Raw genomic sequence first — 15,229 nt, 5'->3', positions numbered from 1 at the left:
AATAATATCAACATAAATTAAACAAAATATAAATTGTGAACACAGACAGGAAGTAAAACATAGACAGGAAGTTAACTGCAGTCCCGGTGCCCGCGTCCGATGACAGGGACTATACATTAGCAATAATTTGCTTACTCGGTTGAGCATTCATTAACTACATTCATAAGTTTTATTCCTATGGTATAGAATCAGATCTTTGTGAAGAACTGGACTTTTGGAAACAAGATGGGGCACAGCAAATCAAAATGACAGGCTTCGGTTGCATGCGGTTTTGTGGTAACACACATTCATTATCAACATTATAAAGCACATGAGTAAAATTAATTTGTCTGCCTCACACAGACGTTCCCAAGAGAGCTCAACATCATCTGACTTGCTTAAATAGTCATTATGGGTGTGATATAATTTAAGAAAATGTCTGTGCGTGTTTAGTTAGATAAAGACCACATTTATAGGTGGAAATGTATTTCAATAAAAATAATATTTTTATACAATAGCCTATATAAATGTAAAGAGGTCGCAATCTGGGTACTGTTCCGGTTTCTCACAGCTAGAATTATGTTTGGTTCGAGTCGAACGCTTGTGCTTGTGCTTGTGTGGGGCCAAATCATCACAAACAGTGAAAAATCTTTTACCGCTTCATGTTAGATAATCAGCCACGTGAGTGTTAAGTTTAGAGGTTAGTTGACATTAGCCTGATATAAAATCTGTGAAGTTTATAAATGGATTTTGTGTACAATGTAAACATTGTAATGTTTTATAGCTGCGTGCATGATTTATCCTGTAATAGAGTCAGATGTTATTTTGGAAATGCCCTTAAATGCTTCCAAACTCAGATAAACTCAAATCTGATAATTGATAATTCCACTCCTGATGAGTTCATGAACACTGTGGTTAGATTAAATGGTCCGTGACGACTTGGGAAATGGTCTGTGATGTTTTTACTCATTCTCATTCCCCTTAATCTGTTCTGTCTAAACTCTTTTAGTGTCTTTTGTCGGGGTTATCCGTCTTTAAAGTTTCAAGTGTGTTGGAAGTTTGAGTCTAGGCTAAATCGTCATTGTTTGCCACAAGATGGCGCAATTGTCATTTAGTGCAAAACACCATTGAAAGTCTGTGCCATTGTCATAGGATATTGAATTGTTCTATTCTAAACCTGTATTTCAATTGAAGTGCCCTTGGAGAGATCTTAGTGAACCAACTGATCGTAGGGATGTGTAGCATTTTATTTTTATTTTTATGTAATTTATTGTAAAGTAGCCTAACGGCTTACAATGCTTATTTATAGTTAATTTATTCTAGTTTACGTGTTCATTTGACAAGGATAAATGACACGACATCTTAGGAAAACTTTATTAGACTATAGTAAAAATAGTAGGCTGACCAAATGTATTTTCTTGAGTTTACCATTTATATTATTTTGGTTTTACAAACCAATATAGTTAAACTACATTTACAAGATCGTGTTCTTATTTAAATAATGAAATAGGCCCTCGGAAAAAAACTTTTACTCAGTGTACTTTTTATTTTCAACACCAGATGGCAGCCTTTCGCTTGACCGGCTGCACTATTAAAAATCTACCAAAATGTGGCACCACTTCCATAAATTCCTCTTTAGTGGTTTAAGATTATACATTTCCCATAAACAAAGGGCCACCTATTACAGTGACATATTGTTTTTTACTATTCATTTTCTGTTTTTGGCCCACCAGACGAGTACCACAACTTTAGGCACCCTTCAGTTTTTACTCTGTAGTTTACTTGTACTTTTATAGATGTGTAGTAAAAAGGCAAACAATTATCCGGCAGGCAATATGTATTTTTAATTGTTTTAATGAACACACAAACACAAGCTTTTACAATTAAGTGAATCAGAGGCACAGACTAAATAAAACGGTCTTCATCAGAGGTCACACTCCTTCAGACTCCATACACGGTAGTACGAGTTTCCTTCACAGATGTTTTTAGAATGAGCAAATAAAAAATATTACAATGTTTGAAACCCTTTAGTTGACAAATTAGTACAACACTTTATTTATTCGAGAAATCAAGTAATGTTTTAATGTTTGTCATTTATTTCTATGATGGGAAAAGAGCACATGCAGCATTCTCTGAGTGCTGGTCCCATGTTAGAATAGCCCAAATAATGATTATGTACGAACACTTTAATGCGTTTGTAAATCACTAAATTCATTCACACACACGTATTTAAAAATGAACTCTGCGGTGTCAGAAACAAACTTGGCAAAAACACATACATTTAGCTTGAGGTTCTTAGGCTGCACTCTTTAAATCATTTGGAAACGTACAGTATCTCTGTATCTTATCTACCCAGATAGATACTTTACATATTAGTAAACCTTAAGGTGTTCAAATGTTCATTTGTACCTTAAGTATTCTGCCCTAATGACAAGCTAAATGCGCAAAATTTGCTAAACAGACAGATGGGGATATATATAGACATTCATTGACCCACACTGTATCGATTTCAACTATAAAGGCATCATAATCAACTCATCATAACAAAACAATTTATTTCAGTGTTGCAGGTAAAGCCATTTAATAAACGTCTAATACATGGTCCTCAGTTCAGGGCCTTTACATGTTTAAAATGATACGTAATAAGTTGATTTTAATACAATCACATAGTATACAGTAGGCCTACGTTGTAAATGACTGTAAGTTGTAGAGTGGAAACACAGCATCCCAGGTTGGTAAATATTGAAGCGAGTTATATTTCAAGTATTGAAAAAGAGAGGGGCTATAGATCAATATTTTTATATTTTTATTCTTAAAGTCTGCTGTTAATATGCAGAGTCTCCGCCTCGAGAATGAAATGACGTAATGCCCTGATTGTGATGCAAGCACATGGCTAACAAATGAACTCACTCAATACGCTTCACATTTCCACGTTTACAACGCGACACACAACCAACGTCTATTACGCAGAACGAATGACTTCTTTTCTCAAATCCTGCTGTTAATACTGCTCTTAAAGTAACTTCAGAAACTCCACTAAAATGAATCGGCACTATGGTAGTTCCTAATCTTCCGTCTCCCGAAACTAACGTGTTACTCAAAACATGTTTTGTTTGTTTAGTATAAAATGAAACTTTTGGTAAGTGCTGTATGTACAGCATCAAATAGGCACAAGAACAATATATTTCATCTATTCAAAGGTGTTCGAATTTGGACTTTCAGTCATGTTAGCCTATCTTCTAAAAGGCTGAATGGCTATTAGTCGAAGGAATGGTAAATACATAGCACCATTTTGTTGGAAAACAGAATAAAAGCGTTTAAAATTATTAGGATAAAACAGCTTTACTAAACATGGTTACTTCTTTCTTCATCTATGAATTCTCAGCTTCACTGAAAGCACGTCACTTTCCCTAAAAATGTAATACATGCACTTTGGTTAAAATACCTCAGAAACCGTTTTTATATGTATTGTTGGCAGTTTAAGGAAATAAAACGACACAAACACACATTATGGCTAATGAGGCACGTTTCTGAGACAAACACACGCTCTAGGCACTTAAAGCTTATCAGAGGTTCGTTGTCAAACGAGCAAACATAAAATACTATGTACATATATGTAAAAAGTGTTATAAATAGGTTTAAAACCATAGATACTATATACATCTTCAGATGATGACAGTATTGAACATGTCTTTGTGGGGTGGCAGTGGGGTAGATTTTTGACTGACGCCCCGTGATGAAGATACTGCGGGATTTGTTTTCTGCGGTTGCAGTGCGATACTTTGGCTTCAAAGCTTAATTTTCAGGCGACGACCACCGGGGAGCGCCACCTCACTCCCGTTTTCTCAAAATGACGTAGATTAAACCGCTTATAAAGGCAAGAGGGAAGGCCACCCAAGCCAGGATGTAGGAAAAGCCGTAATCCAATGTAGGATGGACCCATTCGCTGTTCATAATCGTATAAATGATAGCTCCACACATAACGAAAAGACCTGGAGGAGAGAAAAGATGGTTAGATTTCGTTAGAAACAGTCCTTCAATATTTTCTAAATTACATCAATAATTTAAATAATATTCTTATTATGAATTTGTCGATATTTTAAACATGGAATGAATTTATGTTTCTTGAAAACGTTTTAACATCAAGTCTTTTTTAGGCCTACAAATTGTGCCGATACATGAAATGCTTTACAAAACAATGTTTAGCCTAATAGTTTGAATTCAATACTGTTCCTTCAATTCGGTTTAAGGTGGCGGTCTGAAAATGTTATTTCATTCTTTACGTCATAGTTTATACCACAAAAACGATTAATTATATTAATAATATAAAATGTCCAAACCTTTGACTTTTGTTTTTTTTAAAGCAATAAAAACCCTTTTATAGGGTTTATGATTAATATTGAATGCATGTCTAAAATGATGCACTTGTTGTTTTAAATGTTTGGGAAGAAATGTATTTTATGTTTAAGATGTACTTTTCCAGCTTGCACTCATGTAAACAAATAACGGACGCCATCCTCCCTTACAACACACATTATCAGACACTGACAACATCAGTGAACTTTACAGTCGCTTTCATGCTACCTTTGACCTAGTCTGTATCTATTGTGTCTGTGTGAGGGCAGAAACATGACCAGGCATTTTCAGGCGTCTCTTTTCAATCATGCGGACCACAGGCCACCCCCTGAGTGCCAGTCTTGACATTTCGTCTTGTGATATCGGCCGTGTGTCCAGTGCCAAACCAGTGGGCACCTGTGACTGTCTGGCTTTGTGCTGTTACACCCTCAGCTTTCCTCTGACATTTAGCTTTTAATTGGACCATCCGTCCTCTCTCGATGCAATTCATTGATATGAACTCTGAAAGCCCTTAGTATCTGCTGAAAGTTCAAGCAGCCTCTGTGATGCCCACGGAACTATTTATAATATTATATTAATGGTTCATCTTCATTACATCCTGAAAATCAAATTAAATGTAGTCTCATTTAGAACGCGAGCTGCCATTTTACAGCTTCCGGGTTTGTATTTCTAGTTATGGTGAATAATCTTTTCCTATCTGATCTTAAACGTACTGTTGTGGTGAGAGAGATGTTTGCTCATTTTGGTGCCTATTTATAACTGTGTGCTGCGTCATTTAATCTTTAGAAATTGTAACCGAATTACCTGCAGGAAGTCGGTCCGTGACAAACACTGAGCACATTCAAGGTTTTCCTGCACTGTTTGTTGTGTAATGAGAGCTGACAGGACTCATTTAGACAAACAACACCAAGGCCAGAGAAATCCTTTCATTTGGCACAATATTAGCTGATGCATCGCCATAGAAACAGAATGGTTCCGATGTAGACCACTTTAATGTGTTTTTAACGAATGCTAATGGATCTGAGATAACGTGTGTATACCAAGTTAATAACATTTGTAACTTTTTTTAATAAAAGTGTTTTGAGTTTTGAGAATAAGATACATTTTCATTGAGCTTGTAGTATTTAGTTTTATAATTTTCTTACAAATTAGTTTCACTATTTATTGTCACAATTCTAAAGGAGGTGCCAAAAGTAATGTGTCAACTGACTATTAAATATGTTTAATTCTGCAAAATTTCTCAGGGTTGTCCGGTTTTATTTGGATAAGAGCAGTCAAATGATTAATCGTGATTAATCGCATCCAGAACAAAGTTTGTGTTTACATTACATATGTCTGTGCACTGTGCATATTCAGTACAGTACATGCATATATTTAAGAAAAATACAAAGTATACAAATTAATAAACATTTTAAACTTGTACGCGTGTTTATATACTCAAAATCTATTTTGTAAACACAAACGTTTATTCTGAATGCAATTAATCACGATTAATCGCTTGACAGTCAGATTTTTTGCATTTTGTTACATGTTAGAGGTACAAAACATTTAACTCTACCTAATTGTTTTCTGCCAGTGTATCTATTTTGTAAAGAAATTTACTTTAACTTCAAAATACTTATACTGAACATCATTTTATTTTGATGACCAACCGGTCATATTTGACCCTACCATGGGTTAAAAACAACCCATCAATTTTACAGTTTAGTGCCATGAAAATTTAATGCAATTAATATTTAATTTCTACCAATTAGCACCGAGCATGTGAGCATTTTATGTCAACATCATTACCATCTGCAAACAACCAAACGGATAAACCTCTTGCTTATATCATGATACTCACTAGCCAAGATCTGGAAGGCCCCAGTGAGGAAGAAGCGTCCGCCCTTCTTAAGCGTGAAAAGCTGGCAGAAAAACAGGAACAGAGACAGCACGCTGAAGACGATGGACAGGATCATGAGGGCTTGGACTGCCTGAATCCAAACTGCAATACAGACAGAGAAGCATTTCAACACATTAGTGCATTCACTTGTTCCAGAAACCACTTAAGGGAGTTTGAGCTCTATAGACAAATGCTTGTTCTTGAAGCATTAAACTATTTAAAATGAGCAGCTCCTTTGCTTCAAGTCTATAGCTCATCTGCTATTGTCAATCAATAACTGCTCTATACAGTACAACTTCTGACTGTACTTGATCATTTGCAGTGCAACTCTGATATATATTTATTATTGATGTTAGAGCTCGGACGTGTCAGCAAAAATTTTCGGTTTGTAATTCTTGTCAAGAGATTGCATTCAAAGCTTTGATGTACTGTTATGGGTGTACAAGTCACAAGAGAATGCACAAGCTCTCAACCTGCCAGGAACCCTTAATGCATCGAGCGATCACGTAATGAGGATTCTGTTCCTAAAAGCTCTTAGCAGGATACCGGTACCTGATATTGATTCTGTCTTGATGTCCCAAGACCAAAACAAAACGGCAGGAACATTAACTCCATGCTACCTGCATTTGATGGCTTTAAAAGCCTGCCACTTGTCATAATTATTCCTGATTCATAGTCTTTACAACCTATCACAAGTGTGAACAGGAGAACGTTTTTTTTTTTGCATCTTGCATTAGTATTTCCTGCATTCCAGGAAACTTTTGCGCATTGATCCCGTGGACAAAAAAGTAGCCTGTTTAGACATCCGTCTTGCAACTAAAGTCAATAGTGTACTGTGGGACTGGCTTGTATGAGTTTGCGACCGATAAGGAAAGGCACGGCAGATGTTTTAGTTCAATGTGTAGCGTGCATTGTGTCCTGGAATGTTCCATATGCATGCCATCTGTATGCTAGGGTGACACGTTCAGTGTAATGGACAACAGATTGCCAAATAATCCAATTTCAGCAATATTCTTCAATAAAGGAGAATGCATTCCTGCTGTTCCTCCAAAACATGAGACCGTTTTACTGTGAGTATACTTAAGCTTTTCTAAGTCTTTGCCTCGTCTATGTGCCCGAGCAGAAATAATTGGAATGCGTGGATCGTCCAGCGTGTCTATTTCTTATCTGAGGGTCATTCCGGTAGCATCAGGTTTCTACCTCTCTCTCTCTTTCATCTCATGTTCAGCTGTGTCTAACGCTACCCTTATAGACACTGAATCAGACTTTACTCCAGACTTAAATGGAATCAGACTTTACTCCAAATCATAGCAGAATCAGACTTTACTGCAGACTAAAGCAGAATCACACTTTACTGCAGACTAACACAGAATCAGACTTTACTGCAGACTAAAGCAGAATCAGACTTTCCTGCAGACTAACACAGAATCAGACTTTACTGCAGACTAAAGCAGAATCACACTTTACTGCAGACTAACACAGAATCAGACTTTACTGCAGACTAAAGCAGAATCAGACTTTACTGCAGACTAACACAGAATCAGACTTTACTGCAGACTAAAGCAGAATCAGACTTTACTCCAAATCATATCAGAATCACACTTTACTTCAGACTAACACAGAATCAGACTTTACTGCAGACTAAAGCAGAATCAGACTTTCCTGCAGACTAACACAGAATCAGACTTTACTGCAGACTAAAGCAGAATCAGACTTTCCTGCAGACTAACACAGAATCAGACTTTACTGCAGACTAAAGCAGAATCACACTTTACTGCAGACTAACACAGAATCAGACTTTACTTCAGACTAACACAGAATCAGACTTTACTGCAGACTAAAGCAGAATCAGACTTTACTGCAGACTAACACAGAATCAGACTTTACTGCAGACTAAAGCAGAATCAGACTTTACTCCAAATCATAGCAGAATCACACTTTACTGCAGACTAACGCAGAATCACACTTTACTGCAGACTAACACAGAATCAGACTTTACTGCAGACTAACACAGAATCAAACTTTACTGCAGACTAACACAGAATCAGACTTTACTGCAGACTAACACAGAATCAAACTTTACTGCAGACTAACACAGAATCACACTTTACTGCAGACTAACACAGAATCAGACTTTACTGCAGACTAACACAGAATCAGACTTTACTGCAGACTAAAGCAGAATCAGACTTTACTGCAGACTAAAGCAGAATCAGACTTTACTGCAGACTAAAGCAGAATCAGACTTTACTGCAGACTAAAGCAGAATCAGACTTTACTCCAAATCATAGCAGAATCACACTTTACTGCAGACTAAAGCAGAATCAGACTTTACTCCAAATCATAGCAGAATCACACTTTACTGCAGACTAACGCAGAATCCAACTTAATTCCAGACTAACACAGAATCAGACTTTATTCCAGACTAACGCAGAATCAGACTTTTATTCCAAACTAAAACAGAATCAGACTTTATTCCAGAGTAACGCAGAATCAGACTTTATTCTAGACTAACACAGAATCAGACTTTATTCCAGACTAACGCAGAATCAGACTTTATTCCAGACTAAAACAGAATCAGACTTAATTCCAGACTAAAACAGAATCAGACTTTATTCCAGACTAAAACAGAATCAGACTTAATTCCAGACTAAAACAGAATCAGACTTTATTCCAGACTAACGCAGAATCAGACTTTATTCCAGACTAAAACAGAATCAAACTTTATTCCAGACTAACGCAGAATCAGACTTTATTCCAGACTATAACAGAATCATACTTTACTCCATACTTAAACAGAATCATACTTTATTCCAGACTATCGCAGAATCAGACTTTACTCCAAATCATAGCAGAATCAGACTTTTCTTCAGACTAATTCAGAATCAGACTTTACTCCAAACTTAAACAGAATCAGACTTTACTCCAAATCATATCAGAATCACAATTTACTTCAGACTAACACAGAATCAGACTTTACTGCAGACTAAAGCAGAATCAGACTTTACTGCAGACTAAAGCAGAATCAGACTTTACTCCAAATTATAGCAGAATCAGACTTTACTTCAGACTAACACAGAATCAGACTTTACTTCAGACTAAAGCAGAATCAGACTTTACTGCAGACTAAAGCAGAATAAGACTTTACTGCAGACTAAAGCAGAATCAGACTTTACTCCAAATTATAGCAGAATCAGACTTTACTTCAGACTAACACAGAATCAGACTTTACTGCAGACTAAAGCAGAATCAGACTTTATTCCAGACTAACGCACAATCAGACTTTATTCCAGACTAAAACAGAATCAGACTTTCTTCCAGACTAATGCACAATCAGACTTTATTCCAGAAAGAAACAGAATCAAACTTTATACGCACAATCAGACTTTATTCCAGACTAAAACAGAATCAGACTTTATTCTAGACTAACGCAGAATCAGACTTTATTCCAGAAAGAAACAGAATCAAACTTTATACGCAGAATCAGACTTTATTCCAGACTAAAACAGAATCAAACTTTATTCTAGACTAACGCAGAATCAGACTTTATTCCAGACTAAAACAGAATCAGACTTTATTCTAGACTAACGCAGAATCAGACTTTATTCCAGACTAAAACAGAATCATACTTTATTCCAGACTAACTAAGAATCAGACTTTACTCCAGATGTAAACAGAGTCAGACTTTACTCCAAATCATAGCAGAATCACATTTTACTTCTTTACTCTAATTCAAAGAGTCTTATCTTTTGATTCTTGAATAACTTCTATTTGCGTGTATAAGAGCTATGCAATATTACCTTTGTAATGTGCAAACGAATCCTAAAATCTGATAGAGAGGTGAATAAACTAGTCAGCAAACACTGACTTCATTTGTATATTGGCATGAAAACATTGGCAATATTAACATAAATGTTCCAAAATCTTAACAAGGATCTCATTACCAATAAAACTGTGAAACTCAAACATGCATCCCTAAAAGGGCAAAGTAACTCAAATGGCGTGCGCTTGTAAACGTCTCAGAATGAAAAGAGTTGTGGAAATGGCATTTGTTGTTTTTTCACGTTTCATCATGTGAGGAGACTATTCTAGCACACATCCATAAATATGATGTTTTGCTGCTATCTGTGGGCCTACCACACCCACTTGACAAATGGTACAATTAACTCTTACTGTAGGCTATCTCTCAACAATGAAGTAAAAATAGAAACAAACCTCCATTCAACCACTGTAATCTATCATCCTAAAAAAAAATATGCCTAGGTTTATCTATCCTCACATGAAGTAAACAGACAGTCTTTTCCTTCCCGTACTGCAATGGCATTTGTAGTTTCCTAAAATTAGGTGTGGTTTTGTGCTTGACTACAAGTGTATTTGAGTCTGCAGTCACGCGTCCTACATGAGGATATCAAGAACAGTGATGTATTCCAGGATAGACCGCTTCGTGTTTGCATTATGAGGGTGTATGTCCATATGGCCCTGGGTGTGATGAACGTGTCTTTTAGCAGATGATAAAATAACAGGTTTATTGTGAAACATATTCTCGTATCAGAATTAAGATTTCTTGCATGCTTTAGCTGCCGGCATGTTCCTTATCGCTCTCTCCTTATCGTTCGATCATTTAGGTTATCTTAGGTTGATTTTGCATTCGGTTTAGTTGCTTGGATCGAGAGCAGGCAACATCGAAAAAGGTCTGAACTATAATAGAGTTCACAGAGACCATTACTGTAAAGCACACTTCAATGTGGTTTGTTACTGTGCTGGCCTGCACGTGTGAAAATGTCAAATGTGAAAAATAAAAAAACGCCCTTTTTCCAACTGCGCAGTAGAAGCTCAGCAAGCACAGGAGGGCAGGACAGAAAAGCCCTCTGTGCCCGCCCCCTCACCACACCATGCCACGCCCTAAACAAACACAACACATCATAGCTGCTACGCCAACCGAAAGAGAAATAACACAGCAAAGCATTTGGGTTGTGCCTCCATTACCCAACTGCACAGAGAGGCGGTTCTTGCTCTAAAACTATGACATCATCTCCACCCTTCAAGAACAGCCAATACAGTAACAGTGCAAAGCATAAAAGTCAAGTACTTTAAAATCAGTATTACCTTTAACCTCTTAAATGCTATGATTAAGAAAGCGTATCCTATTTATATTTCTACTGTATATAATTTTATGCCGTGCACCACACAGCAGTCCTATTTGGTAGCCAAGTCAAAAATAGCAACAAAACAAATTTGTTCTGTGACAGAATCTCAGTCACGTGTTTGCCAGGTTATACATTTCCGAGACTCTCTGTTAAACTGGCTGCATTCTTGCATTTGTTAACAGTGTGTCACTGGCATGGGTGTGACTCAACGCTCAACGTGACCTGATGCTACACTGTCGCTCCAGCGCGCACAGATCGGTCTACATCCAAGCTGCTCGACATGCTCGCCCCACCCCATATGTTGTTAAACCTTTCTACAACACACTCTTCTCCCAAACAAGGGGCCGGGCTCGGCCCCGGCAGCCGGACTATTTATACAGTCTGCATGAGCTTGATGAAGAGGGATCTGCTGTGGGTTAAAAGCGCAAGCTTGCATTCCCAACCCTAGATGGCAGTATATAGGTGTGAGGAGGCACACCCACTACCAAGTGTAAAAAACAGACGGAGGGGATTTGACAGTCATGCAAAGTTCGGGACCTCTGTGATGTGTAATATACCGAGGGTACCACGTTAACCCTTTATAGAGAGGCATGCACACTATTGGGTAACCATTCGTGTTTAAAGTTATTTTAAGCTGCACTTCGAATAGTCATATGTAGTAGTGTCCCATTTGATGCATTGGGGTCATACTGTACCTCCAGAATCTGCAGGGTCACATTTAGAGATTTGATTCAAAGTGGTGCAGTTTGTCCAGAGGTCCGAGCTGCTGGCTGGGTTAACAACCCATGCCTGTCAGAGGAGACAAAACACAGATCAACAAGGGGTTTACATACATACTTTTATGATGATATTAATGTTTTGTTTAAAAGTAATGATGTCTTGATCTTTACTTACGCTGACAATAGTGGAGACTAACAGCAGAACGAGCGCTGCGATGTGCAGGACGACGATTCCCAATAACAGGAGCAACATGATGTTTCCTCTGTACAAACATAGAAAGTGTTTTGTTTATAGAGTTCGGTTTTAAAAACACAGCACCGAAATTGAAATACATATAGTGTATGACGCATTCAGACGTTTAATTCGCTAGAGGCGTTTCAGGCGGTTACATGCCACACATTATCTTTTGATACAAAGTATTCTTTCATTTTTTAAAGTCGGTAGTGCTGAACCAGTGGGATCATGGTTTCCCGTGAATCAGTGACTTTTAAAATATCAATAACCCTTTCTGTTCTACACACATCTTTTTACCATCATTTTTGTCACATGAGTAAAGACTACACTTAGTCGACAGACGTGCGCATCTCCATACAAGTCACATACTAAATGCTACTTAATGCAGGAACTAAGCAGTTTCAGCCTCTTCGTTAATCTCAAAAACAAACATTACAGTCCATTCTAGATTATTTTCTACACCCATAAACAAGCAACGCAGTTTTGTAAACTGCCGATCCAACTTACTGAGAGCAAAGCGAAAGTAAGTCCACAAAAACGGATAGAAACGCCGAAATATAGCCGCGTCACTGGTGCCAAAGTTACAGCGTTATTTCCAAAGTCCAGATCTCTGTGACTACATTAATATTGTGTACGGAGCAGCAGTTTTAAAGAGTCTCGTTATGGAAGCGTAACGCCCTTTCTTTGCGTGGATCGCGTCGGGGCGCGCCCCTCTGTGACAGCGCCTTCCCAATATACCCTGAGCGCGCACTGTGCGTAATAGTAGAGGAAAACCACCGGGAACTTAGTCATACACAAACCTAACTGAGCTGTATTTGGGTTGTCATGGATACACTGCTTTTTATTTGTACTTTCAGAAATTGTGTATTAAGAAAGCATAAACTGCAAACTTGGAGTTAAAAAGTACGTTCATAAGTGTAGGCAAATATTGGAATTGGTTAAATGACTATGTTTTTTCTCAGTCAGGGCATTAAACACATTTTGGGTAACCTAGCAAAACATTGTGTGTACCGACACATTATCGCTGTTTGAACTTGACTGTTTACAGAATTGAAATGGCACAATGTTGGGTTTGTCCTGAGCTATTTCCATTTGACTTATACTATATTCTATATATAGATTATAATATAGATTTGTACATTTTTACACCTTACGTTAAATTTTGTACTTTTATCAGTATATGTGTTCCCTGGGAATCAAACCCATGACCTTTTGCATCGGTATTGCAAAGCTCCATCATTTGAGCTTCCCTATACACACTGATATCATATATTACGTACAATTTATGTTTTTTTTGGAAAACGCACGAATGAACATAGTTTGGAATGTCGAGGTTTTGTTTCTTGGGCAATTTGTAAACTGAGGATGTGCCTTTTCACATGTGGTTGCTATGGTAACGGGAGATACAAGCGTTTTAGATGTCACTCTCGGTTCTCCTTGAGTGTGTGTGCGTTCCCATTAGCTGGCCCTTGGGTGTCCTCCAGGAATGTGCAGAATTATTTTAATCATCTCTCTCTCTCTCTCTCTCTCTCTCTCTCTCTCTCTCTCTCTCTCTCTCTCTCACTCTCACTCTCACTCTCTCTCTCTCTCTCTCTCTCTCTCTCTCTCTTTCTATCAGACTTGAAGTAGGAAGTCACTAAAAAGAGGGAGGGCGGAACATTTTGAGCGCTTTTCTAGATATGAAACGTTCACAGAATTGAAAACTGAAAAACTAGGATTTGTGCTTTAATGTTTATACTAATAATGTGACTTTTTTGAAGTGATTTTGGATGACCATTACCATGTATGGTGTTTTCATTTCCCACCGTTTTGTCACTGCATGCTGTTTTAAAATCTTATCCAAGGTCAGTTGATGTCGATTTAATATCACTGAACGTTTACATAGCATTTAACTAGATTTTGCATTCTATTTAAATTGTTCACTTGCTGTTGGAAATATTTGCTCCTGATGGGATATCGACGCATATGAAAAGATCAAATAAATTAGGGTTTTGCAGTGAAAACATTATCAATTGAGATGAAATGTCAGTTAGACTATTTAGATGGATATTGAACTGATTCAAATGCTAGCTGCGTCTGTGAGAGTCCACATATTTTTTTTACCAGCAGCGTGACAGTCCTTGCTTATCACCCATTGACTCAAGCAGAGAGCAATAATCCCTGTGGTACTATGGAATGTTCTGGCGTTCCAGTTACGCAAAGTTAGAGATTGCATGTGGATTGCAAGCTTGAAATGAGTGCAAAGAGGTCCTTGTATTCTAACATTTTATTTTTAATGCTTTCCTGTGAAACACCAAGGTCATGGGTTTGCTTGGAAATGACTTATATAACGTAAAGCTTGAAAACACTGTAATGTATGTCTTTCTAAATGGAAGTGTCTGCCGAATGTTAAAAAAGTGCCAAATGTCAAGGACAGCTGGGAATTTACCTCTACTGTTCAGCTCTTTGACAAACCAGAGGAACTGTAGTGTGGCCCTTGCCAATGTATCTAGGATGAAAACCGTGCACTTTTAGAATAGAAAGGTCTAAATGCCTCATTGATGTCCAAGGGGAAATTAAGTCACTTAGTCCACAAGTCATTTCTTCATTGGCATGCCATTTCTCAACTTTATTTTCTTCATCAAGAAGTAAATTCAAAGTATGTCAGATAAACGTGGTTTCACATTTATTTATTATAAGTTACGTAAAGTGCTAGTTCACAAAAGACACAAAAATAAAAAAGTACACAAAGAAGCTTTTGAAGAATGTTGTTGACCGGCACCCATTGGTATTGTGTCCATACCGCCATTGTTCAGTTACCAGCTTTTTTTTGTATATCCTCTTTTGTGTTCTGCAGAAGAAAGAACGTCATACAGGTTTGAAACGACAACTGTAGTAGACACTTTAACTCTGCTCTTGCTTTTGGATAAGG

At 37.4% G+C, this 15,229-nt stretch overlaps 1 protein-coding gene across 1 annotated transcript; it reads right to left on the bottom strand.

Annotated features, from left to right (window-relative positions):
* Nucleotides 1-1,804: 1,804 nt before the first annotated feature.
* pmp22b (peripheral myelin protein 22b) lies at nt 1,805-13,041 on the bottom strand. The gene is made up of 5 exons (XM_079476995.1): nt 12,826-13,041; nt 12,259-12,346; nt 12,060-12,153; nt 6,179-6,319; nt 1,805-3,971 (listed from the first exon to the last, which is right to left on the bottom strand). Exons 2-5 carry the CDS (start codon nt 12,334-12,336, stop codon nt 3,811-3,813), a joined length of 474 nt encoding a protein of 157 aa, XP_079333121.1. The 5' UTR covers nt 12,337-12,346; nt 12,826-13,041; the 3' UTR covers nt 1,805-3,810.
* Between the last annotated feature and the right edge of the window lie 2,188 nt (nt 13,042-15,229).

Source organism: Barbatula barbatula (genome assembly GCF_947034865.1).
Source record: "Barbatula barbatula genome assembly, chromosome: 16".
In the NCBI taxonomy this organism is placed as follows: domain Eukaryota; kingdom Metazoa; phylum Chordata; class Actinopteri; order Cypriniformes; family Nemacheilidae; genus Barbatula; species Barbatula barbatula.
This window is presented reverse-complemented; position numbering and strand designations above follow the sequence as displayed.

What these genes read in the sequence shown, in the direction of transcription:
- pmp22b (XM_079476995.1), bottom strand. Translation starts at nt 12,336, where the DNA reads ATGTTGCTCCTGTTATTGGGAATCGTCGTCCTGCACATCGCAGCGCTC. An exon ending in TGACCCTGCAGATTCTGGAG is followed by an intron (nt 6,320 to 12,059) that starts GTACAGTATGAC and finishes TCTGTATTGCAG; the next exon opens with TTTGGATTCAGGCAGTCCAA. An exon ending in GGCCTTCCAGATCTTGGCTA is followed by an intron (nt 3,972 to 6,178) that starts GTGAGTATCATG and finishes TCTCTCCTCCAG; the next exon opens with GTCTTTTCGTTATGTGTGGA.